This window comes from Polypterus senegalus, chromosome 16 (assembly GCF_016835505.1).
Source record: "Polypterus senegalus isolate Bchr_013 chromosome 16, ASM1683550v1, whole genome shotgun sequence".
In the NCBI taxonomy this organism is placed as follows: domain Eukaryota; kingdom Metazoa; phylum Chordata; class Cladistia; order Polypteriformes; family Polypteridae; genus Polypterus; species Polypterus senegalus.
The window spans coordinates 21,258,236-21,283,986 of NC_053169.1; the positions used below are offsets into that span (position 1 = coordinate 21,258,236).

The following is a 25,751-nucleotide window of genomic DNA, read 5'->3' on the forward strand; positions in this document are numbered from 1 at the left end:
TAAAGCAAAACTTAGGAATGTCTTTTGTGAGGGTTTGTCTTCCTCATCTTAGAATGAGGACATGCAGATATGCTTGAATTGTGGGTGAAGACTGTTAAAGTAATTATTGGCTAATTTAATAACCATGTGTATTTACCATGCTTATTACACTGTCTAATAGATAAATGGCTTTAATTCATCCTGTTCTATTGATCCGTACATTTTGGGGTTATAGGGAGCCTAAGCCTATTCTGGCATCACCATGTACAACGTAGGAGCTATCCTAGAAAATGCACCAGTCCATCACATGACATAATACCACACATTTCTGACACAAGCTATATATAAATCATTAGGGCCTCTACAATAGCTGCATGATTTAGTACTTAGAAGTATTGTAGATTCCCAGAAATGTAAGAATTTGAATTTGCTTATCCTATTTGCCATTGTGCGATTATGTGTTAGACTCCTAACGTCATACTCTTACACATGGCTTGTGAAAACCATTCAATGACACTGATTTTAGAAATACGTCTTCTGCAGTATTTTTTAATGGTGAGGTAGCTTTTCCAGAAACATATAAGCCCAGACAGCAGAGCTTAATATCCTTTTTGCTTTGAAACCAAAATTGTGTGTACACCAGCTGTTCTTTACCAGCAAAGATGAAATAGCAAACCATGACTTTACTGCCCTTTTTCTGGAGCTGACTGGTCTTCTTAATTGTAGAGTTGTATGAAAATTACAATTTCAAAGAGTTTGCCAGTATGTTTCTATCCTGTAGGATATGCTTTTCAAACGATTTCTTACCCTAACTTACAAGTGCCTACTGCTATATAGAAATATGTTTACGAAGAAAATATTGATAAGTTTTTAGAAATGTTTAATGAGTAATGGCAGAAAGCTATACAGTAAACCCTTGTTTATATATAATAAATGAATTTCCGCAAAGTAGGATTCTTTATTTATAAATCAAATATTTTCACAGAGCATAGAAAACCTGTTTACCACCTTCTAAATACGTTTTTTTAACATTATTAGAGCCCTCTAGACATGGAATAACACCCTTTAGTCAAAAGTTTAAATTATGCTCCATGACAAGACAGAGATGACAGTTCTTTCTCACAATTAAAAGAATGCAAACATTATCTTCCTCTTCAAAGGAGTGTGCGTCAGGAGCAGAGAATGTCAGAGAGAGAGAGAGAGAGAGACAGAGAGAGAGAAAAGCAAACAATCAAAAATCAATAGGGCTGTTGGGCTTTTAAGTATGCGAAGCACCGCAATAAAGTGGCCGCAAGGAAGGGAGCAATGTGAAGGGAGTCTTTCAGCATTTTTTAGAGGAACGTCCGTATCCTCTAGTCCAGTGTGCGAACAGCCCCTCTGTCTGGAGCAGAGAATGTCAGAGAGACAGAGAAAAGCAAACAATCAAAAATCAATAGGTGCTGTTAGAGCTTTTAAGTATGCGAAGCACCGCACGGGAAGCATATCATATATCATTGAGGAGTTTTATTTAATACGTAATACGTGCTCTGATTGGGAAGCTTCTCAGCCATCTGCCAATAGCATCCCTTGTATGAAATCAACTGGGCAAACCAACTGAGGAAGCATGTACCATAAATTAAAATACCCATTGTCCACAGAAATCCGTGAACCAGCGAAAAAATCTGTGATATATATTTAGATATGCTTACATTTAAAATCCGGGATGGAGTGGAGCCGCGAAAGTCGAAGCACCATATACAGTAGCGAGGGATCACTGTAATGCTTTCTTAAAGTGAATGATAAGAGATTTTTTTATCAGTTTTGAAGAACTTTAAAATGAAATTGTCCATTGGACATGTCATCTTTTGAATTACTTAATTTGTTAAAATACATTAAATGAATATGCCTAAAATCCATATCAATAGTGCAGAATGTATGTATAGGGCAACCATCTGAAGGTCATGCCTTTCTACTACAAAGGACTTTTGATTGGTTATCAGATTATAGGATTTTGAGATGAAGGGGAGTAAAGCACATGAACATAACTCAAATTAATAATATATACAGATCTTTCAGTTCACCCAACTGAGTGATTCTCAGCCAAGACTAGAACAGGCCAAATGCTAGTTTTTACTTAACAACATTGCATTTTGTTCTGCATCTTGATAAATCTGCACAAGTAAGACGTTTTTTGGAGCTGAAGTAAGACCTTATTTTAGCAAGTTTGATTTTGTGCCCCGTGTTCTTTTTGGAACTAGTAATGGGAGGAACACGATTAAAAATTTCTTTATGCAAATGTTCCTTTAGCCCATTCCATTTCATGGCAAATTCCTGCAACAGCGAAGCAGACTAGTCTACAGGCTTTCATAATCCTGAATCAAGTCAAGTCAAGTGGGCTTTATTGTCATACCATCTATACATATACCTTGATACATTATACAGTGGTATAAAATTAATGTTTCACAGGATCACAGTGCATTATTTAGCCAATAAATATGACAATATGACAATTTAAAGGAATGGATAATTTTGTCTGCAAACTCTGATACCATCTGTTGGATGGAAGCAAGAAAAAGAGACTAATATCCCCCACAATGCTGAAGGCCTTATGGTTACAGAGGTTTGCAAACATATCTATGGTGGAAGGGAGAGAAATCCCAGTGATCATCTCCACAGTGCACACTATCCGTTGTATGGATTTTCAATCAGACGCATTATAGTCCCCATACCAGGTAGTGATGCAACTGCTCAAGACACTTCAGCGGTGCCATGTACAATGTGGTGAGGACATGGCATGGAGAGCTTGCCCTCTTCAACAGGGATAGAAGATGGACTCACTTCTGTGCTTTCTTTGGTCAAGGAGGAGGTATTGATAGACTGCGTCTACAAACTGACCAAGCAAGTTCAAAAATAGTTGGGTTGGACAATGTTGTTTTTATGTACACTGAATTTTGCATTCTATTTTGTTTATATAAAAAATTGTATTTCAATTTCTTGGTGACATAGTGACATTGATTAATGCTGATTCCTTGCAGCCCCAATGGCCTACTTTAAAATTCTTACCTTGTCTCTATCTGTGCAGAGTTTGCATATTCTCCTTTTGCTTACATGGAATCTCCCTATGTACTCCATTTACTTTCAGCATGCCAATAATGTGCAAATAACTGTCCAGGTGTAGATGTGTGCATGAGGGCTTCCTAAGATGTATTGACATCCACCATACCTCTTTCCTATGTTGTGCTTGGTGCTTCCGGGGTTGTTTCGGAGTCTAATGATTCTGAAGCAGACTGAGCACCCTCATAAAATACTGTAAGTGGCCAGAAGGCAGTTACGGTGGCACAGTAGCATGTTACAAATTTCATGCCTTGTACTCAATGCCGGCAGCTCCAAATCACCTGGGAAACTGAATATGGCAGACTTTAAAAAACAGATAGTCAGAATTACAGTATCAGTTTAGCTTAAATCATTGTTTCCCAAACTCAGTCCTGGGGGCCCCTGTGGCTGCAGGTTTTTGTTTCAACAAGATTCCTAATCAATGACAACACCTGATCACACTGATTTCATTTATTTAGCTTGTATTATTTTTCTTCTTCGTGCTAGTCCCAAACCCGGATAAATGGGGAGGGTTACATCAGGAAGGGCATCCAGCGTAAAAGTTTGCCAAACTAATATGTGGACAACAATTTTGGATGATCTGCTGTGGCAAACCCCTAACAGGCACAGCTAAAAGAAGAAGAAGAAGATTCCACATTCAGAAAAGCACAGCAGTGTGATTTTTACATTTATAAGACATTTAGAAATATTTCTGCTTTTGCTATAGATTTAAATGCTTAACTGTCTTTTGTTGATTTCATTATATTTTGCACTTTCTCTGGGCAGTCTTCCCCCTTCATTGTATTTTATTAATGACAATTAAAAACAAGCAGAGCAGATACTCAGGTAAACAACACTGATAATCAAAGGCTGCAAGTACTTTAACATCAGACACATTAATTAGTAAATAATGGATTAATTAAACAATTAAACACCTGGAAAAGTACAAAGTAGAATGAAAGTCAAGATGAAAATATTGTTAAAAGGAAAAAAATATGTTATTCCCATATAACTGCTTGGTACATTTTAATAGAGTTGGCGAATGTGGATGAGTTTAAATACTTGGGATCAACAGTACAGAGTAATGGGGATTGTGGAAGAGAAGTGGAAAGGAGAGTGCAGGCAGGGTGGAATGGGTGAAGAAGAGTGTCAGGAGTGATTTGTGACAGACTGGTATCAGAGTGAAAGGGAAAGTCTACAGGACGGTAGTGAGACCAGCTATGTTATATGGATTGGAGACGGTGGCACTGACCAGAAAGCAGGAGAACAGAGTTGGAGGTGGCAGAGTTAAAGATGCTAAGATTTGCATTGGGTGTGACAAGGATGAACAGGATTAGAAATGAGGACATTAGAGGGTCAGCTCAGGCTGGACGGTTGGGAGACAAAGTCAGAGAGGCGAGATTGCGTTGGTTTGGACATGTGCAGAGGAGAGATGCTGGGTATATTGGGAGAAGGGTGCTAGGGATAGAGCTGCCAGGCAAGAGGAACAGAGGAAAGCCTAAAAGAAGGTTTATGGATGTGGTGAGAGGGGACATGCAGGTGATGCGTGTAACAGAACAAGATGCAGAGGACAGAAAGATATGGAAGAAGATGATCTGCTGTGGCGACCCCTTAGGGGAGCAGCTGAAAGAAAAAGAAGAATAAGATTTTTTTTTAGCAAACTTAGTTTTCTAATTTCTATATTGTTTTGAAAACAAAGAACTTGGAAAATAACAGATAACTTAATTAGCCCAGGAGTTCAATTAAAAACAGAAGCTGGTTGGAACCAAAACCTGCAGCTACAGTGGGTCCCCAGAACTGAGTCTGGGAAGCACTGGTTTAAATGCTGCAGCTTTCAATAATATCTATTGTCTAATTTCATTGTACTTTTAATGGTTTTCCACTTTGTGATTTGAGAGAGTTTGGGCTGAGAATTTAGGTTTGGTTCCTGTTTGAGATTTTAGAGGTTGGTCATATATATGTTACACTTAGGAGGTTTAGCTTTGGTGATTTAAAATATTTCTGAAGTAACAAGCATGGACTTGAATATAAACCCACAACTTCTATAAATACATGGCAACACTAAAAAGTGTTCTAAATGCACATTTAGTTATACTGAACCACATTCTGTCAGGCCATGAATGTAACATGGTCATAACAAATACTGTGAACACGTGTATTTACACAACTTCATTCTTTCCAATTATTAAAGTGGAGATTAATGTTCTATGCTGCTCCTGGTACTTGAACAGGGTTAAAACATAACAGCATGTTTGTTTTCTGAACTACCAACAATTAAACAGTGGGTTACAGTGACACAGAAAGCTATGAGAAGTGTAAGTGAATAATTGCATTCTGAATTTACACGGCCAAATTATTCCTCTTGTAAACCCTCTCATGAAACGTTTCATATGAATAGTTTTTTCCAAGTTTGCAGGCCAATGTGCGATGCCAGCATTGATTAGCAAAGACTCTCTAGACATGTAACGTTTACATTTTCTTAAATTAATGAAGCCTTTTAGACATACAGTAAAGGGAGGTGTTTCTCTTGATAGGAAATATCCCACATTAACAGCAAAAGTTGTGAAGAATTAAAGGAGACTATGTTATTGTTCCAGAAAAAAAATGTCTCATTTAGCTTATAAACTCAGTGATATAATTTGAGCGTTAGTCATCCCAACACACTAATGGCTCCAGCCATTTTGGTCACCAGTTAGCTTTATGGTTTTAATCCAGGAAATTTCATTTTAACCTCAGTCTTTCCTTTTTTAAGCCTGATTCATCCAAGTTCCAGATACTTCATTTTTGGAGTGTAATCTTTCAATCATTACTGCATCCCATAAGGTTTTACGAGTTTTAAGTGCGGTCTTTAATCAAGAGGAATGGACTGGCTAATTTGAATTGTTTTTTTACATTAAATACATCTATGAAATGTGTCAGAATAATATTGTTCAACATTTGGCATACACTGAAAAAGTATAAAAATATAATGTTTGCCCTTCTAGTCTGACTGATTTTTCTTTTCAGATATTATTCCTTTACTAGGCTCACCCGCCTTTTAAGGCATCCGACTTTTATCCCCAGTTTGTGTGCGCTCCATGTGTACATCAGGCATGTAAGTGTAGGGAATGAGAACATCAAAGTGCCCATTCATAACATCTCCCGAAAACCTAAGTTTTTTTATCCCCTTGAGTGCCTGTCCAAAGTCGTACAATGTCAGCCCGAATCTGTACCGCTAAAGATGGAGTTTTATGCACTAAATGAGCTATAGATGAGAATGAGCAAGCACCATCTCCCCTGATATTTACTACACGGTAAGGCATTTGTACTCCATCAATATTATTTATTTCCAGAGACATAATTTTGTCTATTTTTCCAGTGCAATGCACACAAAAGCAAGGGAACGATGGAAGCACCAGACCTCACCTCACATCGTATCACTTCGTACCACAAGCCGCAAGTAGTAAGTCTGTGATAAGCGCAATACCGCCACGCTTTGCACTCACGGGACGGAAGGACAATCCCTACCGCTTTTATATAGTAGATTATGTTTTTCTGGCATTTGACAGTTCTTGCTAAACCTTGGTACAGGTAAACTCATCACTGGAATCTTATATTCTTGATTAAGGATGCTTTTTTATTTTATTTTTTCTTCTCTCTTTCATCCGTGACAAAAGTCCATAAAGAGCAATCAAATGAAGTCTCCAAACTGGGATACTTATAATGAAAGCTTAAAGGAGGTGAAGTGAGAAAACCGGTGTATAGTAGCTGTGGTGTCTGAAGATGTTTGTAAGGGAATATACAACCTGAAAATTATTATATACATTGAAATTGACTGTAACCTTGGCAATAAGAGTAAATAATTGTTGATAGTCCAAAAAACAGAAATGTTATAATTTAATGTAAAATAGAATAGCATTGGCAAAGCCAAGGAGCTGATGATTGACAATCACCAAGGAGCCCCTATGCAAGGTCACAATTCAGGGAGTGGATGTGTAAGTGGTACACTGCTACAAGTACCTGGGTGTCCACATATGTGACGGGACACACAGGTCTTACACCACAGAGGACTGTATACAGTAAGAAAGAGCAGGGCTGTGCTCCTTTAATGTGCTTGGTGCCATACTTTAGATATTCTGCAACTCTGTAATGGCCAGTGAGATTTTTGTATGCTGTGTTGTTTGCTGGGCTGGTAACTTCACTTCAAGAGAGGCCCACCAAATCAACAGTCTGATTAAGATGGCAGGCTCAGTTATGGGACACACTTTCGACTATCTGGAAGCAGTAATGGAGGACAGACTGAAGAAACAATTGGTTGTCATTGTGAACAATACTCCACATCCCCAATCTGACACAGTCATATTGAGTACTTTTTGACAACAAATTATTCAGCAGAGGTGTGTCAAGAAACACTACTGGGGCTTCTTTATACCAAAAGTAATATGTCTTTATAGTGCCTCACTAAACTCCTCTCTTACGTTTAGCTAGGTCAGAATTTGTTTTCTTCTTTTTTGTAATTCATGTTTTTATTTGATGGGTATTGTTGTTGCTTGTTATATTTCCAACCCTGGACTTAAATAAAGTTATATCACATAACACACTCATCCACACATCCACACTCACTCATAAAAGGTCAACCTTAAGTTTCTAGGCAAGCTGAACAGCACAAGTTTAAGTTGCAGGAATTTAGAGTTTCTGAAAAAGCATATGGGGACAAAAAATCATTTGAAAGCTTCACATAGGCCAGGCCTATTCAAATGATGGCCCATGGGCCACATGTGGCCCAGAACCAACTGCTGAGTGGCCCAGCCTGTGGTCCCACCAGAGCTCCAGACTGCAACTAAAATTGATCGCAAATACAACCAAACAATAGGCTTTGGTGATTAGTTCGCCATTTGGGAATGAAATCATTGAAACTTTAAACAAATTATATTGTAACAGATTCAAAGACCATTTTTTGTTAACATATGTGTCAGTATGGGCTTTTCCTTGCATATCCCTGAGCCACATAAAGGCTAGTTTATATCCTGCGCTGGGAGTAAAGGAGTTGTGGCAAAAATAAAGTCTTGGACACGCATGCAGGAAAATATTTCTAAGTACATGGTGCTGCTAATGGGATGGCCGTGTATTCCAAATGGTGAATTTCAATGAGAGACTGGTTACACTTGTGCCAGAATAATGAAAGAAGGGCTGAATATAATGCAACCGGTCATCAAAACAAAAAGTAGGCATGCAAAACATTTAAAATTCCTCTGCCTATTATATAGGTCCCTTGTTATGAAGATATCTGTGCCCCGTGGAATTCAGTAGTCCCTTCTGATTTCATGCAGTCACACTAAAGTGCGATTGTCACTGATCTCCTTGTGTTCGCGCATCTTTGCATGCTGTTTCTCTTTTGATTTAACACATACTCCATGCAAAATGCCAGCCTGTCCATCAGTAAACATGTGTGAGCAGTCAACTGCCTAATGTTTTGTCACACACAGCAATGTGATGAAGTCTGCGTTTTAAGGTTGCAAGTGTATTACAGTCATTTTACCATATCAAAAATGGCACTTTGTTAGTTGTTACTTCAGTTGTTTTGGTGTATGCACTATATGTTTTGTTACCAATAAATTCTTCAACGGGTGCTTATCAACAAAGAAACAAGAAAAATAAGATTAAGTAAAAAAAATAATAGTAATAATTATAATTAATAATTAATTACTTGATACAAAGAACTCTGTAAAAAGACATTTTGAAGACAAATCACTAAAATAAATATACCAATCTACTTTCACACCATACCTGATGCCTTGCTCTTAAACATTTCGTAGATCTCATTTCAAAATGGAGACAAATGTTATTGCTATTACTGTGCACATTTTGATTTTATGCACTTTGAGATTTGCCTGAGTCAGATGTGAGCAAAATGTTTATTTTTTATTTCAGAAGTGAGATGACCAAATGTAAAAGAGAAATAAGGAATAAACATTACTTGTTTTTAAAGACATTCATTTGTGTTGATTTAAAATTTGTCATTACCTGCTGCTTACTGGCTGTTGAAAATGTCTGGCCCAGCTAAATTTATTGCTTTGAAAATCTGGCCCAATTGAAATTGTAATTGAACAGCCCTGACATAGACAGTGACCAGCGTCGTAATTAAATCCAGGCTCCTGTAGTTGTAATGCAGTAGCACTAACCACTGACATTTCTTACCAACCTTTAACCAATAAGTACATCTTTTTTTATAGTAACTTTCAGATACAAGTTATTACAAAGAACTTTACCATGCTTTCAGAATAATAGCAAACAACAAAGGAAACATTGTTTGAAGCTAAACATATTTCACAAAATCATATTTTGTAAATTAAATTCTGATGAATTAGCCTTGAACAGTAAGTGGTTGTAATGTAATGATCATAAAAGAGTCTTTATAAAAAGTAATTACATTGATTGATTTGAATGAATATAATCGTGTGTTAAAAACAAACGCTTTAATTGCAGAGCCAACATCGCGACACAACTCTTCCAGAGTCTTGCCCTTTACCTTTAGTGGAAGTAGACCCCCATTTCATTGACAGTGGAAGGTTTGACTCTGACAACATTGCAGACCCTATGGAGGAACTACGAGAAGCTGTGGAAATGTTAAATGATACTGTGAGAGAGAGGGGCATGTCCCTGACTGAAGAACTTGAAATTGAAGATTTATTCATCCTGGTAGGTGCGACTTTTTTTGTTTGACTTAATGACTAGTAAGTGCATTGTGATAAGAACAAAAGGCAGTGATGTTTCTAAATGAAGTGTTGTTCTTCCATTTTAAAGACATTTGGTTATTTAATCCATACATAAAAATATCTGCAAAATGAATCTGTTCATAATCCCTGTAAGATCATGCATGGCTTTATTTCTTTAGTGCCTTAAGAAGGCACATGTCACTACTGAAGCACAGTTTGACTCAAATAAACAGTAAAATAATATCATCCTTGTTTAATATGCAATGTCCTTCCTTTTCTCATTTAGCATTCTAACATCTCACTAAGAATCAGTCAGCTAATGTCAAAGAATAGAGAGCTGTGTGCTGAAATTCCTAAGGTGGAAACTGAAATGGCTGTGAAGTGTAAACCAGATCTCTGTGCCTTGGAAAATTTGACCAACCAGCAAGAAGACATGGAGGTGACTATATCTAACTGTGTTCCTTGATTATACAGTACACCTTCAGTTACATATAATACACTTTTGTCAAAGATTAGTATATCATATGTCCTGAGGTATATTATTATCAGTTTATAGATGCCTCAGGTTATTACAACTGATGAGAACAAGCATACAGAAGGAGTGCTAGTGGATGCTATGTTATAGTGTTGAAATAGTTAATATACAGTAAACCCTCGTTTATCGCGGTTAATCTGTACCAGACTCTACCGTGATAAATTAATTTCCGTGATGTAGGATTCTTTATTTATAAATCGAATATTTTCGCAGTTAGAGCATAGAAAACCTGTTTACGACCTTCTAAATACGTTTTTTAACATTATTAGAGCCCTCTAGACATGAAATAACGCCCTTTAGTCAAAAGTTTAAACTGTGCTCCATGACAAGACAGAGATGACAGTTCCGTCCCACAATTAAAAGAATGCAAACATATCTTCCTCTTCAAAGGAGTGCGTGTCAGGAGCAGAGAATGTCAGAGAGAGAGAGAAAAGCAAACAATCAAAATTCAATAGGGCTGCCCGGGCTTTTAAGTATGCAAAGCACCGCCGGAGAAAGCAGCTGCAAGGAAGGGAGCAATGTGAAAGGAGTCACAGCCCCTCTTCCGAACAGCCCCTCCGTCTGGAGCAGAGAATGTCAGAGAGAGAAAAAGCAAACAATCAAAAATCAATACATGCTGTTTGGGCTTTCAAGTATGCGAAGTACTGTGTGGGAAACACATTGTATATCATTGAGGAGTTTTATTTTATATGTAATACGTGCTCTGATTGGGTAGCTTCTCAGCCATCCACCAATAGCGTCCCTTGTATGAAATTAACTGGGCAAACCAACTGAGGAAGCATGTACCATAAATTAAAAGACTCATTGGCCGCAGAAATACGCGAACCAGCGAAAAATTCGTGAAATATATTTAGATATGCTTACATTTAAAATCTGCGATGGAGTGAAGCCGCGAAAGTCGAAGCACGATATAGCGAGGGATCACTGTATATTGGTGTCAACCGAGGGAACACACTGGTCACAAAAAAAAAATGTTGGGGCACCCCAAATGGGTCACCTTTTACCAACGCTAAACAACTTAAATAGGCACTCAATTGCACGCAGAGTAATAAAAAAAAAAAACATAAAATAATAAATCAAAGTAATCAGCCAGGTTCAAGGCTCTGTAGAGTGGTCAGTAGCTAGATGGGAGCTCTGTTCTGCGTTCTGCTCTCTCCAGAATGAGACAAACCATGCCAGGAGTGCCTCAACTTTATAGTGAGGGCACTGGAAGGGACAGAGTCAGCTGAGCTCAGTGGACAGTTTCTCAGGGCTGTGGTAGAAAACAGAGATGATACCATCAGCGACAGCACCCCTCGTGTCGCAAAGTGGTAGTGATAATAATTCTTTGCATTTATATAGCGCTTTTCTCACTACTCAGGACGCTCAGCAATTGCAGGTTAAGGGCCTTGCTCAAGTGCCCAACAGAGCAGAGTCCCTATTGACATTTACAGGATTCGAATCGGAAACTTTCCGATTGCCATTGCAGATCTCTAGCCTCAGAGCCACCACTCCTCCCTGATGAGCCCAGAAGAGGAACCTCAGGCAACATGCATGACTATATATATAGTATATTATTCTGCATCCTGTAATATTGTGAAGCTTATTGAATTGATAGTAAATTATATTACTCAAAAGATAATTAATATTGTCTCAGGTAGTAATGCCCCTTCACACTTGTAACTTTTCAGGCTTGCAGTGGCATTCCATTTGTATGACTTGTTATGTAGTCTTCTAGTTTATGTGCATTGAACATTCCATCCAGAAATTTACTGAATTTTCACCTTTAATTAAATATCTTGTTGAATTGAGTTGAATGGAAGTATGTAATTTCAAAGAATGCATTGAAAACATGAATAAATCAAAAAGAAACCAAAATCATTTTTTGATTAATTTTTTGGAAAATTGAATGAATGTGAATGAGGACAGAATAAGAGTAGTAACTAACTTAAGAATATAATTGTATGTGTTGTTCTTTTTATTTTTAAAATAGTAAGCCCTGCTTACTGCTAATATCAGACACAGCAGTTGCAGCCATTTTTTGGTGCATCTAGACAGTAGTATTTAAAGAAAACAGTTGTGCCACATGTTAATCTAAAGAATACTTAAATGTGCTGTGCAGTTCCATTCATGGCAGATTTTGACTTCAATACAGTTATAAATTACATACATAGGATTCAAAATGGGTGGATGAAGCTATAGCCATAAGCAGAACGTCACATCTTTCATTTGCTTTTGTGCCATAGTATAGGCAAAATGGAAAAATGAGACTAATTGGATGGTGGTCACTAATAACCACACAAATGCCTGCCTAGTACACATGCAATGTGGTTACTGTGCTGAGTAAGGAAACCATGAGAAAAATATTTAATTTCCTGTAAATTTGGTTGCAACCATAAATGAGTACAGCATAATTTTGTTGCTATTAATTCTTGCACATGAACAGACTGAAATGTTTTAATTATTTAGAACTTTTATAAAACACATTATTTGTGTGGCCTTTTTTACTTGATTAAAACAACAGCTGTGCTGTGCTTTGAAATTAATTTACACTCCACATTCCTCTTTTTTTAATAAAGTTGGTGCAGCTGCATCTAGTTCTGTTTAATTTGATGCTGCGAAAGAACTAATAAAGATACAACAAAAAACATTAGACAAATTTATTCAACATTTACATATAAAGAACTAATAAAGATACAAAAAAAAATTAGACAAATGTATTCAACATTTACATATAAAGAAGTAATAACGATACAACAAAAACATTAGACAATTGTATTCAACATTTACATATATTACTTTGTGTTACAAATAAGTTTAGTTGATCTTAGGTGTCCATTTTGAACTTTGAGGTATAAAGTAGAGGGTCAGTTGCATTGGAATGGCAAATTTCCCCACCTCTCTGATACGATACTGTATGTCTTATTAAATATGCCTGCATGTTTGACGTATATTTAAAAGTCCTGTTAATCTACAGCAGATGCACTTTCATTTGGTAATGTCTAGGAGCAGTCACCGTTCACACAAGTCTTATAGAATGTAAGAGATTATGCATTTGTTCTGCACTACAAGAATAGCAGATGTAGGGTATAGGAACAGATATACAGAGAATACATTTGATATTTCTAAGGTCAGTAAACATTAAATCAGCAGCACTTACCTTTTGTCAGTTAAGCTACACTGTATTACTTGACAGTATAGTGGTGCAGTTGAAAGCTTCTACAGCCCCAAGAATTCACAAATTCCTCTACTTAAGCAAAGAGAAAAGCACCTCTCTGTCTTAATCACATACTATTATGTTTAGTCCAACATTAATTAAACACATTTTTCTTTAAATATACTATATCTTAGTGCAATAAGTCTTCCTGGTTTTTTCCGAGTTCAGACATTATACTGAATGCATGGAGTCTACTTGTTCATTCATTGTCTGTGTGGATTTTCCTTCCACATCACCATGACATTCATGTTAAGTGCCAGCTATAAATTATTTTGCTATGAGTGAAAGTATATTGGATTGCAACCCTGTCCACGGTTGATTTCTGCCTTGAATTGGGACAGGTTCTGTCCCTTCATGACTGTGAATATAAAGTGTTTTTCTCTAACTCCCTTAATCCATTTCAGAATTGCAGAGGGCCAGAGCCTTTTCAGGTGGCTGTTGACATAAGACAATAACCAGCCCTGAACAGGACACCTGTGCCTTGCAGAGCACACTCAACAAATATGGACACACAGGAACACACACAAGAGGCCAAATTTATAAATACCAATTATTTTAACACCATGCCTTTGAGTGAGAAAAAAGCTTTAAAAGAACATGGAAACTCTACACAGGCAACAGTCAGGCATGGGCTATGCAACTGAGGTAGGCCCTGTGCCACCATGCTGCATGTTATCTTTTCATTCTTTTTTTTTCTCAAGCTTATATAATTACTGTATTTGCTTCAGAAAATCTAAAATAAGTCTGAAATTACAAAAATCCTTTCTATAAAATAATTTTCTCTTTTGTCAAGAGCAACTAAGCAAGTATTCTGTTGTGAGCTGTGAGTTCAAACTGAAGCCAATAGGACTATGCACAATATAACTTCATAAAGGAGATGTTCTTTTCTCAGGGAGGACTGAGGTGTTATCTGACTCATGTTTGGACCAGCATCACGTTTATCTGAATGCAGGCAGCTGTTGGAATGCAATACCCATAACGAAAAAAATGATGTAATCTTACTTCCAGACATAAACACAGTCATAAAGAAAGCATCCAGTGTTTTGCATAATACAAGATTACTGCAAACGAATTCTCAAATTATTTATGTTATTTATGTTTGTTTCTTCCCAGCAAGCATCTAACTGATTATGATCAGGATTTCTATTAATATATAAAATAAGACTGCAAATATAGGGAGTAATAACCTTTTAAGATTATTTAATCTAAATATGTATGTACTGTGTAACTGCAACATAATCTAATTCATTGTTGATATCTTTTAAGTTTTATTTTCTAGCTCTGTGCTACTGCTTCACTATTGCTGTGTTTAGACATATGCAGTACTTCTTTCATTGTTTAGATTGACTATGAAGTTGTCAAAGAAGAAGTTGAAGAATTAGAAAATCAAACTATTCGCTTTGAGACCTTGAGAGCACATGCCCTAGAGGAAGAGGTACGAAGGACATTGAAAGCCTGGGAAGATCTTGGCACAATCATTGCAGAAAGTCGAGAAAGACTAAACCAGGCCAGGCTACTGCAGGATTTCTTTAGAAATTACCTGGCAATGATGTAAGTTTTATTTTGTGATGTCATGTTATTTAGTGGTGGTATACTGACTAGCACAGCTGCCTTAGAGCTCTAGAGTCTTAGGGTTGAGTCCTAACCTAGGAACTGCCTAACTGTCTGTAATAAGAGTTAGTCAGTCAGTCATTTTCCAACCCGCTATATACTAACACAGGGGTCTGCTGGAATCAATCCCAGCCAGCACAGGGCGCAAGACAGGAATAAATCCTGGGCACCGCAGGGCACACACACACCCACACACCAAGCACACACCAGGGACAATTTAGGATCACCAATGCACCTAACCTGCATGTCTTTGGACTGTGGGAGGAAACCGGAATACCTGGAGAAAACCCACGCAGATATGGGAAGCGAACCCAGGTCTCCTAACTGCGAGGCAGCAGCGCTAACACTGCGCCACCGAGCTGCCCCTAAGAGTTAATATTTTGTCCTTATATTTGTGTGAGTTCTTCTGCAGTTATACTGGTTTTGCTCCGTCATCCTAAAATTGGGCATGGTTTAATCTTCTTTGTTACAGGATCGTTTCCTGGATTAGCAGGTTATAAGTACAAAGATGTTCATAAGCAGGTATAGAGAATATTGAATTTCAGTTAGAGTTTTTTAACTACTTCACTTTCATTGATGTGTCTGCTGCCACAGATGACATCATCTCTAATATACAAATAACTGAACTTTGGTATCTTCTCTGAACATTTACTGAAACACTAAAAACATTTAGTAGATACTTAAAGGAGACAATAACTGGAAATGAACGACAATAATAGTTGCAACATGTGAGGAGGAGACAAAGTCAAACAGTGGCCAGTGCTATTGTCGGCCTGGGTAGAGTTTCCAAGTTCTTTACATATCATCATGGGTTTTTGTTGGGTGCCCTGGTATCCCCTGCATTCTAAAAATCAGCATATTAGACTGAATGAGTCATTTATGAAAGTTGTATGAGCAGATACACATTGATAAGAAGTAGGTTTGTTTTGCATTAATACGTTTATAAAGAATTAAGAAAGCAGATTGGTATATCCTGTGCTCATTCAAAATCAAACTGAAAACTGACCTAATGTCTATAGAGATGCTGCCAAAAACCTGAAGTATACGTAGGAGGTTACTGCAGAGGGTGATCAGAGGAGGTGCCTCAGTTCAACTGGCAGCACGAGGGAATGCAGCTGCCAATTACAACAGTGCTTGTAGTGAGCACATTAAAGAATGTCTGTTGGCATAGCTGAAAAGTTGAGGTGGTGTTAGGGTTTGGACATTACTTTTCTTGTTATTATTTTATGTTTTTGTTTTTATTATTCTGTCAAAATTATTTTTATTATTCTGCTTTTAAAGATTTTCTTTACAAAAATTACATATCAATGACATTATCGACCTCCTTGTTTGTTTTAGCTGTAGCTGGAGGTGTTTGTATCATTGCTATGTGCCCATGTCTGTGTGTGACATTGTGACAGGCGTCTTATTTATCATCAGGATATTTTAAGAGCAAGTGTAAAACACCACTAGAGAATTTCAGTTTAATAAAGAATTTCAGGAATTATCAACTGTGGACTATTTAGGGACTTACAGGGAGTCTGTCATTTTTGGTTGGCAAAGATTATAACTATGTGGTTTCAATACCCATGCAGGCTTTGTGAGAACAGCAGTGGTGGAGTCTTTACATTAATCTCTATGACACTAAATCAATAAATGTTGTGTTAGATTGCTCTATTTTTAATAGTAAATTTAAATTGTTATGACCAGAGGGGACAAGCTTTCATTTTCTGAACCTCCTATAATGGACTATCCTTGCTCTGCATTGTTGTATATTAGCAGCTACGTAGCTGGACATTTTAACTCACTGCTTTGAAAATCTACTCGAGCACAATTCAGGAGCTAAGCAATCTGTTTATTCTCATTCTCTTGCAGGCCGTTTGCCAAGTACAGTTAATAAAAGCTCATAATCGTATTGTTTTAATTTATTACATTTATTTTAAAACAGTAAAATGTATTTTTTAACTATGAAATAGGTGGCATGTTGTAACAGTGGTTAGCATTGCTGTCCCACAGCCCCAGGACAGTGGGATTGAATCCCACTTTGATCACTGTCTGTGGAGTTTACATGTTCTCCTCAAGGGTTTAAATCCTAGTATTCTTTTCTTCTTTCCTCATCCCAAAGACACATGTTAGGCACATTTATGACTTTAAATTGACCTAATACCAATGAGTAAAGGTTTATATGCAAGTGTTTGCCAAATAATGGTCTGGTGCCCTCTCCAGGGTTGGTTCCTTCCTTATGCCCAAATGCTTCCAGCATATACACATCACACAGCAATAAATGTGAATTAACCACCATTTAGTGGACATTTTAGCTTATAAATATTATCAAAGGTGAGTGTTTCTACACTTAGGATCATCAAGTCAGAACCTATTATAGTGTTTTATTTTTATCATAGCAAAAGTTTGACTGTGTGCATCCTTCATCTGCATTCCTAGTGAGTCAGAGGAGCTGCTACTGATTCTCCAGGTAGCCAGAAGTATAAGGCTCTCTAAGGACTTGGTGAGATTGTTCACTAAAGAAACTCGGAAATCTGAAATTAACCACTAGTTACAGGGTTGAAGCCTAAAATTAGTTGACCATCTTACCCACTATAAACTCTCAAGCATCATGCCTTGCATACCATAAACGTCTATATAAGTGATTGATTTTTTTAATAAAATATAAATTAGCACTACTTATAAAATATTATACATTAAGAAATCCAGTGCACTCTTTTAATGGAATGTAGTTAGCTTCAAAGAAAAGGAAGAAAGAAAAATTGAAATTTTTGTGCATTTCAGTAGTAGGGTGTTGTACCGTGTTAGCCATTATGGATGTAGTGAGAAGTCAACCAAAATGACACCTTTTATTGGCTAACTAAAAAGATTACAATATGCAAGCTTTTGAGGCAACTCAGGCCCCTTCTTCAGGCAAAATGTAATCAATTTAAAATTTCTGTAGCAGCTCAGGTTACGTATTAAGATGCGCTAGTCTCAATTACATAGTGCTGTCTTTACTAAACCAGTATTGAATTATGGAAAAGATTATAAATATATATTTCACTGCTACACATCAGTGTATTTCAGCCTAAATAAGAAACATAATAAATACACCTGGAAGCCATAACGTTAAAGTAAAACATTTGGGTGACTCATTAATGTTTGAAGCAGATGTTTAGAATTTACTAACATATTAAAAATATAAATTCATGTAAACAAAATTAAAAAGCGACAAAAAAAGAAGTGCAGCCTATTCAAACCCTGAAATGCAGAACAGTTTATGATTTTGCATGGCCTGCAACAAAATGGGGTTTTATGGAAACAGAAGTACTCCATCATTCTTTTAAATGAAGCTTACTGTTATAATTCCTGTCCAGGCTCTCCTGTGGAGCTAAGTGGTGATGGAGACAGTCACAGAAGATAAGAAAATATGTCCTTTCAGTCGCTTGTATACTGTATACTTGACACTTGCCGTTTGGGATGAAAGCCCAATTATCACACCCAGAATGATAGTGATTATACAGCATTTTAATATCGCACAGGAAAAAAATACTGGGTCCCCAAGGTCAAAATTTTGGGTTTGGAAGTAGTCTGTTTTCTCCATACAGTCCTAGAGAATAAATATGCAAACTTTTGTACAGATCGGTCAAAGGGTATAGGATTGCAATACTTGCTCTGAGCTAATAGGTTGCATTAGTGTGAAAATTGTAGCATGGACCATGGTTGGGAGCATGCTGCACCTACCAAAGAAAAAAAAAATACTGGAACCAGGGTCAAAAATGTGTGTGCCAAAGTAGTCTGTCTTGTTGGTATGGTCCTAGAGAGCAACTATGCAAAATTTGGTCGAGAAAGAATGTAGAATTGTAAAGGGAATATATATATATATATATATATATATATATATATATATATATATATATATATATATATATATATATACATATATATATATATATATATACTGTGGCGAGTGGCTGGGGCGGTACCCAGCCAGGAGGACCGGAGGAGGGCTTGCGCCTCCTCCAGACCACGAGGGGGCAACTGCCCTGACCACGGGCCCCTACAGGGTTGAGCTTTAAAGCTCTGTATCCGTGGTCACCGCCAGGGGGCGCCCCAGTTCCTTTGGAGCCCTGGACCTCAGCACTTCCACCACAGCCAGAAGTGCTGGGGGGAAGAGGACCGGGGACATCCGGAGTGCTTCCGGGTGCACAGCTGGCATTTCCACCACACAGAGGAGTGCCGGTGGAAGAGTTTCGGGAAGCATCTAGAGTACATCCGGGCGTGTATATAAGGGGCCACCTCCCTCTATTCGATGGCTGGAGTCGGGTGGAGGAGGACAGAGCTCGGAGGAGAGGAGTGGAGGTGGACCTGTGAAGAGAGGAAAGGCATTGTGTTGAGGGCCTGGACTGAGGGTGATTGGTGCTGCGGCACTGGGTTGTGTGTGTCACATACTTGTAAATAGTGTAAATAAACGTGTGTTGGGTGACAAAATGATGTCTGCCTGTCTGTGTCCGGCCTGGTTCCCACTATATATAGTGCCTAGTATTTCAGGTGAATGCAGTACAATATTTTCTATTGAAAGAAACCCAAGGGTGAATTTACATTTTCATGTGAAAAATCAAGAACAAGCACACATTGAAAGGGTTTATGTACTGTGTCCGTGATATGATAGTAATAAGGGCCTTTTCCAGGTAACCTTCATTACAAACAGTTGGAACAAAATAAACAATGTATGACATAATAATACTACACAATTCCATATTTGCAGACAGTGATATAAATATTAGGAAAAATAATTTAGGCATTAGAGTAGCATTAGTATTACATCAAATGACTTTCATTTCCAGGTATAGAAGATGTCTTTTTAAAAAATGATTACAAATACTTTGGTATGGTGAATACAAATATCAGCCACAAATGTTTCTAATAAATAGGGGCGTCTGGATTAGGAAAAAATATCTGGCTATAAAAGATGACTAATGTGTACTGAGCAGTTGCTGTCACGTTAAGGAAACCCACATCATGACTGTTGAGCAGCATTACTGATGTGGATCTTCCTTCAGCTTGCCTTAAAAGAGCACTTCTAGCAGGAACCAAGACTAAGTATCTTGGGGCAGGCGAAGCTGACAAACATATTCATATCTAAGTAGAAGATGTCATCAAATAAGACTTGTAAACAGAGTATAAAAGAAATATTTTATGAATAAATATAAATATGCCATGTATTTTATGTAATAAATGTAAATATGCCATGTACTGTAAGCCACAAATAATCTCCAAGTTAAGGCAGGAGACCCAGCATTTTCACTTGCTGCATGGTATCACAGTGTTTAACTCAACTATCTCATTTCATTTTAATGAAAGTAATCTGTGAGCCTAGTAATATACTGGAATTGGGAAGTTTCTCTTCACAATATTCTAACTTGTGAAAAAGAAATAGCTAGTTACTGTCTCTTTGGGTGGAACTTTTCATTTTTAGCAAATACAATAAATTACCGTTTTTACTGACAGCTCATGGACTGAAGAAACCAGAAGTTGTATTTTCTCTGAGAATGCAGCAAAGCTTGCTGAAGTTGGCCAAACAGCAATGACGAAAGAACTGGATATAAAGATTGAACAAAAGTTTCAAGAGTTTGAAGAGCTGGCTGCAGCAGGACAGAAGTTAATCAATGAAGATCATCATTTGACAATGGTGGTATGCTGTTATTCTTTACTAAGAATATGTGTTACTTTGAAAATAGTTATATCCACATTTACCTTTGGAACCCATATTGTGTTAATCCAAATCCTCAAATCCATATTCAGCTCTTATACAGTAGGTGTTTGTTTAATTTTTAATATCTACCTATTTTTTTTCTCCTAGTCCATTTTGTAAATGTTGAGAATTACATTTTACATTGAATTATTTTCATGGGTATTACACTGTGCAGCGTGATGCCTGGACTCCTGGTAATATATTAGCCATTATGTCTTTTATGTAGAACTTTCATGATTTCTCTAGTTTTATGTGGGTTTCTTCCTGAAATTGCAGTTGTTTTCCAACAGCAATATGGTAACTAGATGTATTATGAGAAAGTTCAGTTGTTTGCTTCCATGCTCCCCTATTGGACTTTCATCATGTTCTGGAATAGTTCCAGTGCTTGTACCTGCTGCTGCTGGCATAGGTAAAAGCTCCCCATTAGGAAATAATTAGGAACACAGCGTGCAGTGCGGTACACTGGACAACAGCATTGTTTGAAGATGTAGAGGTGTCATGTTGCAATCACTGTTTCCCAAGATAAATAGATAGGTAACTCTGATAACACAGTTCTAGAGGACTAGGTCTAAATTATGGACCTGATGCTGCCTGTGTGGATTAGATATGCTTTTCCCACATATGTGTGAGGTTATCTCCATACACTAACTGGATTTCTTTCTACATTCCAAAGCCATGTATGTTTGGTTAATTGGCCATTCAGTATTGTCTGCATATGAGTTTGTGTGAGTATGCCCTGTTGTGGACTGGCATCAAGTCCAGGATTGATTAATATCTTATAGCAGCTGCTTCATGGAAGGGCTTCAGCTTCATAAGACTCTAAAATGGATTAAGTGGGTTCAGTAAATGGATGAACAAATGTAAATTTGTATTTGAATTGTATTTTTTATTTTATTTTATGTTTTGTTTTAACCATTAAGATGAATTCATTACATCATATGTGCTAACATTAATTTTATTTTAATTTTTTTCATGCTAACATTAATTGTATTTTAATTTTTTTCATTTTTATTACTATTTAATTTAATATTGTTTCTTTGTATCAGTATACTGCTGCTGGATTATGTGAATTTCCCCTTGGGATTAATAAAGTATCTATCTATCTATCTATCTATCTATCTATCTATCTATCTATCTATCTATCTATCTATCTATCTATCTATTATAGAATTGCTTATTAGGTGGCATTATCCTAAAGAGCTTTCTGTTTATGCTTTCCTGTAGATTAAGGAGAGGACAGATGAGCTGAGGAGCATGTTAGGCTGGATTTTAGTTCGCTGGAAGACACAGAAACACCACCTTAACCACGGGAAGCGAAAATCTGAGCCAAAGGGGGATATAATCTATTCAGAAGCTATGGTGTCTGGTATACCTCTGCCAGATCAGGTTAGTTTTAAACAGACTCAACACTATAATATACTTATAAAAAAATTGCTAAAGCATCAATACATACAGTACATGAGAATAATAGAGGTTACAAATAGGCCAGCAACAAAAACAACAGAAAACAACAACTTTGAATATCAACAATAGTTGTCATTTAGTTGTTGATTTCTTGTGTAAACACCTCTGGAGCTCGGAGCCAATTAACCTCTAAATCTCCAGTTGCCAAACTTCATCTTATTCTTACAGGAAGGCCTGACAAAGTTGCTGTTCATTGGCAGGCAGAGGGTAAAGCCTCTGGATTTTGGCCATTCTAAAGGTGATCTGGGTGTTTCAGGTCAGGGTAAAAGAGAGAACAAGATGGCATCTACACACCAGCATGCATTCTTCAGAACACTTTTGAACACAGTATCACAGAATATTTGTCTTTGTCTTGCTATGTCCCTATAAAGAGTCAGACTGTTAAAAGTTTTATAACATAGCATTCTGTTATGGGCGGCACGGTGGCGCAGTAGTAGCACTGCTGCCTTGCAGTAAGGAGACCTGGGTTCACTTCCCGGGTGCTCCCTGCGTGGAGTTTGCTTGTTCTCCCAGTGTCTGCGTGGGTTTCCTCTAAGTGCTCTGGTTTCCTCCCACAGTCTAAAGACATGCAAGTTAGGTGCATGCGGTGCCACTGGGTTGCCATCAAAATGTTTTCTTATCAATAATTTTCACAGATTGTCAAAGAATGGATTGCAACCAAGCAAATGTATTTGATAGTCTATTGAACAGTAAATGCCATTATACGAGGTGTGGCAGAAAAGTAATGAGACTGGCAACACTGCAAGCGATCTGGCAACGCTGCGCTGTTGTCCTTGATAGAGCGCGTGTATCAGTACCCTCCCATAGCTCAGTGCGAGTTTCAACTCCTTCTGTTAACTACGTGATTTATGTGACTGCTATTAGAGTTGTGTTTTTGGTTGTGCGTCACGCAAAATGGAGCAGCGGAATTTGGAGCAACGTTGTGCCATTAAAGGGCAAGTGTGACGTTTGAAAAGTTAAAACAGGCCTATGGGGAACATTCTTTATCCCGAGCTCAAGTTTTACGCTGGCACAAATCATTTTTGGAAGGCAGAAAACACGTTGAAGATGAACACCGTTCAGGGAGGACTTCAACTTCTAAAACCAATGAAAACATTGAACGTGTGAACACTCTTGTGAGATCAGACCGTCGTTTAACATTAAGAATGTTGAGTGAACAATTAAATTTGAACAGATTTACCGTTCATCAAATTTTAATTGAACATTTGCACATGCGGAAGGTCTGTGCCAAAATGGTGCCGAAAAACTGCCCTCTCCATAACAGAATTTTTGACCTCAAAAGGCATTCCTGTGGTTCCCCAGCCCCCTTATTCACCTGACCTCAGTCTGTGTGACTTTTCCTTTTTCCTAAACTGAAAAATGTCCTCAAAGGACGTCATTTTGGGACTTTAGAAAACATCCAAAAGAGTGTAACGGACATGCTGAAGACCATAGCGGTTGAAGACTTCCAGCGCTGCTACCAACAGTGGGAACAACGTCTCCATCGGTGTGTAGTTGCCCAAGGGAACTACTTTGAAGGGGATAACATTGATGTTTGAAAAAAATAAAAACTTTGGCAAATAAAAAATCAGTCTCATTACTTTTCTGCCACACCTCGTAAACCATTTTGCAAATATTCTCTAGTCTTCTTACATATCACTATATTGAATAACAGATTGTTTACAGGTTGTCTTATTATCATAATATTTTACTTACCTAATTTTATTTACTTACCTCTTGATAGGCAGAGTCCTATAAAACACAACATTTAAAAAACTATTGAATGACATTTGCAGACTCAATTGACAACTTACATGTTTGTCAGTTTCATTTATGTTTCTCTTATTTTCAACATGAAAAGGTTTCAAGTTTAAAAAGAATTAAACTAGAGTGAGATATTTGGGCCCTGTATACAGCATGTCATTGCTGTCCAGTCAGTGCTTGAGTTTTGTGGCTAACAAGGGCATCCCAATAATAAGAATACAGGAAATCTCGAGCCCGGGGAGCACATGCTGAAGCCAGTCAATGAATGAGTACATCAGTGAGTGAAGAACCATAGAAAACTGGATCCAGATGGCCAGACTAAAATTACTACAGCAATACATACCGTTCGGTTGCAGTTTGAGGTTATCATAAATAAAGAATCCTACTAGAAAATATTTTTAAAAATTATTTGTATTTTCCCTCTGTGGAGCAGGAGGAAAAACAAGATTCTGGTGAAAGGCCTATGGGATGCCAGCTGAAACTCCATGAAGAACAAAGGATGCTAATCTCCAGCAATCAAACAGAAAATTGTTACGAAGAAATGGCCAGCATCAGCCAGAGACCTGGAAATGTGAAATTATCAGCTGCATCTGGGAGCCAGCCACTTAGCACTGATGCTCATGATTCACCGCTGCTGGTTCTCAAAGAGTCGTCTACCTCATCATTAGGGGGCACAGTGAACCTCATCTTCAGTTTTAACAAAACCGCTGACAGTCACTTGCAGGTCACAGACTCCATGGATGAAACAGAGGTCCGGGAACCTATTCACAGGGTGAGTACGTCAAGGGTCTTTTCCATGTGCATTTTGTTTACTGCTGTTTAAACAACTAACAAGTTAAAAATGTGTACCATAAAGAGATACATGGAAATCTAATTTGGTTTGCTGAAAAAACAACTGGAAAATTCCTCCCAAAGGAATATAAAGTGCATTATTATTAAACAAATGCAGAAATACACTGTGTGTTTAACGGAGATATGTACAGCAGATTACTGTACAGATTTGTTGAGTTACAAAGCATATCCTGTTGATGCTACCCAGACTGGCGATCTACCAATATGAGTAATCTGTACCTTTGTTTGAGCCTCCAGAGGTAAGAATATTCCCTAAACTTACATTCACTTTAGAAGTCACACTGTACACTCTACTCTACTCTAAGACTTACAAAAGCAGTTTGGACAGAGTGGTAGTTAGCTTATCTAAATAATCAGGTACAAGTCACATTTCAAGGAGATAATCCCAAAATCCAAGTCTTTGACGAAAGAAATGGTATGAGCTGTAACCACACTAGCCTTTTATGAAAGACATGACATGAGTTTGACCAGAAATTGGGCTTGAATAAAATAATGCTCACAACCATCTCACTTAACGTTTATGCCAGGAATAGTCAGAAATCATATGTTATCTGAAAGAGGAATGCTGACTTATTACCTAAAAATTTACTTTGTTGAATAAACTGGAGAATTTCAAACTAAATGATTAGGAACTTATTCTTGTTATGGACATTTTTTTTAAATGTGAACTGTGACTTCAATATTAAAAACACATTTCACTTAAAATCACTCACTTTCTCACTTAAAATAATTCATTTTTCCATTAAACAGATTATCCTAAAAGTTTGAGCAGATACTGGAAAATTAAGTATTTCCTCTAAGGTAGTGATTCTCAAGTTCAGTCATGTAGGAGCCCTGTGGTCACAGGCTGTAGTTTCATTCAACTTCTGTTTTTAAATACTGTAG

The 25,751-nt window shown here is 37.4% G+C and overlaps 1 protein-coding gene across 6 annotated transcripts in view; it reads left to right on the forward strand.

Moving 5' to 3' along the window:
- The window catches only part of LOC120516555 (spectrin beta chain, non-erythrocytic 1), a 256,791-nt gene that overhangs the window by 158,753 nt on the left and 72,287 nt on the right, over positions 1 to 25,751 (forward strand). For 4 of the 6 annotated variants that reach the window (XM_039738308.1, XM_039738311.1, XM_039738312.1 and 1 more), the window contains exons 18-23: positions 9,517 to 9,729; positions 10,033 to 10,185; positions 14,820 to 15,028; positions 20,564 to 20,747; positions 22,032 to 22,193; positions 24,445 to 24,786. In XM_039738308.1, the coding sequence (XP_039594242.1) occupies positions 9,517 to 9,729; positions 10,033 to 10,185; positions 14,820 to 15,028; positions 20,564 to 20,747; positions 22,032 to 22,193; positions 24,445 to 24,786 (1,263 nt within the window). The remainder of the gene's footprint in view (positions 1 to 9,516; positions 9,730 to 10,032; positions 10,186 to 14,819; positions 15,029 to 20,563; positions 20,748 to 22,031; positions 22,194 to 24,444; positions 24,787 to 25,751) is intronic. The other 2 variants (XM_039738310.1, XM_039738309.1) reach the window with 2 other exon arrangements.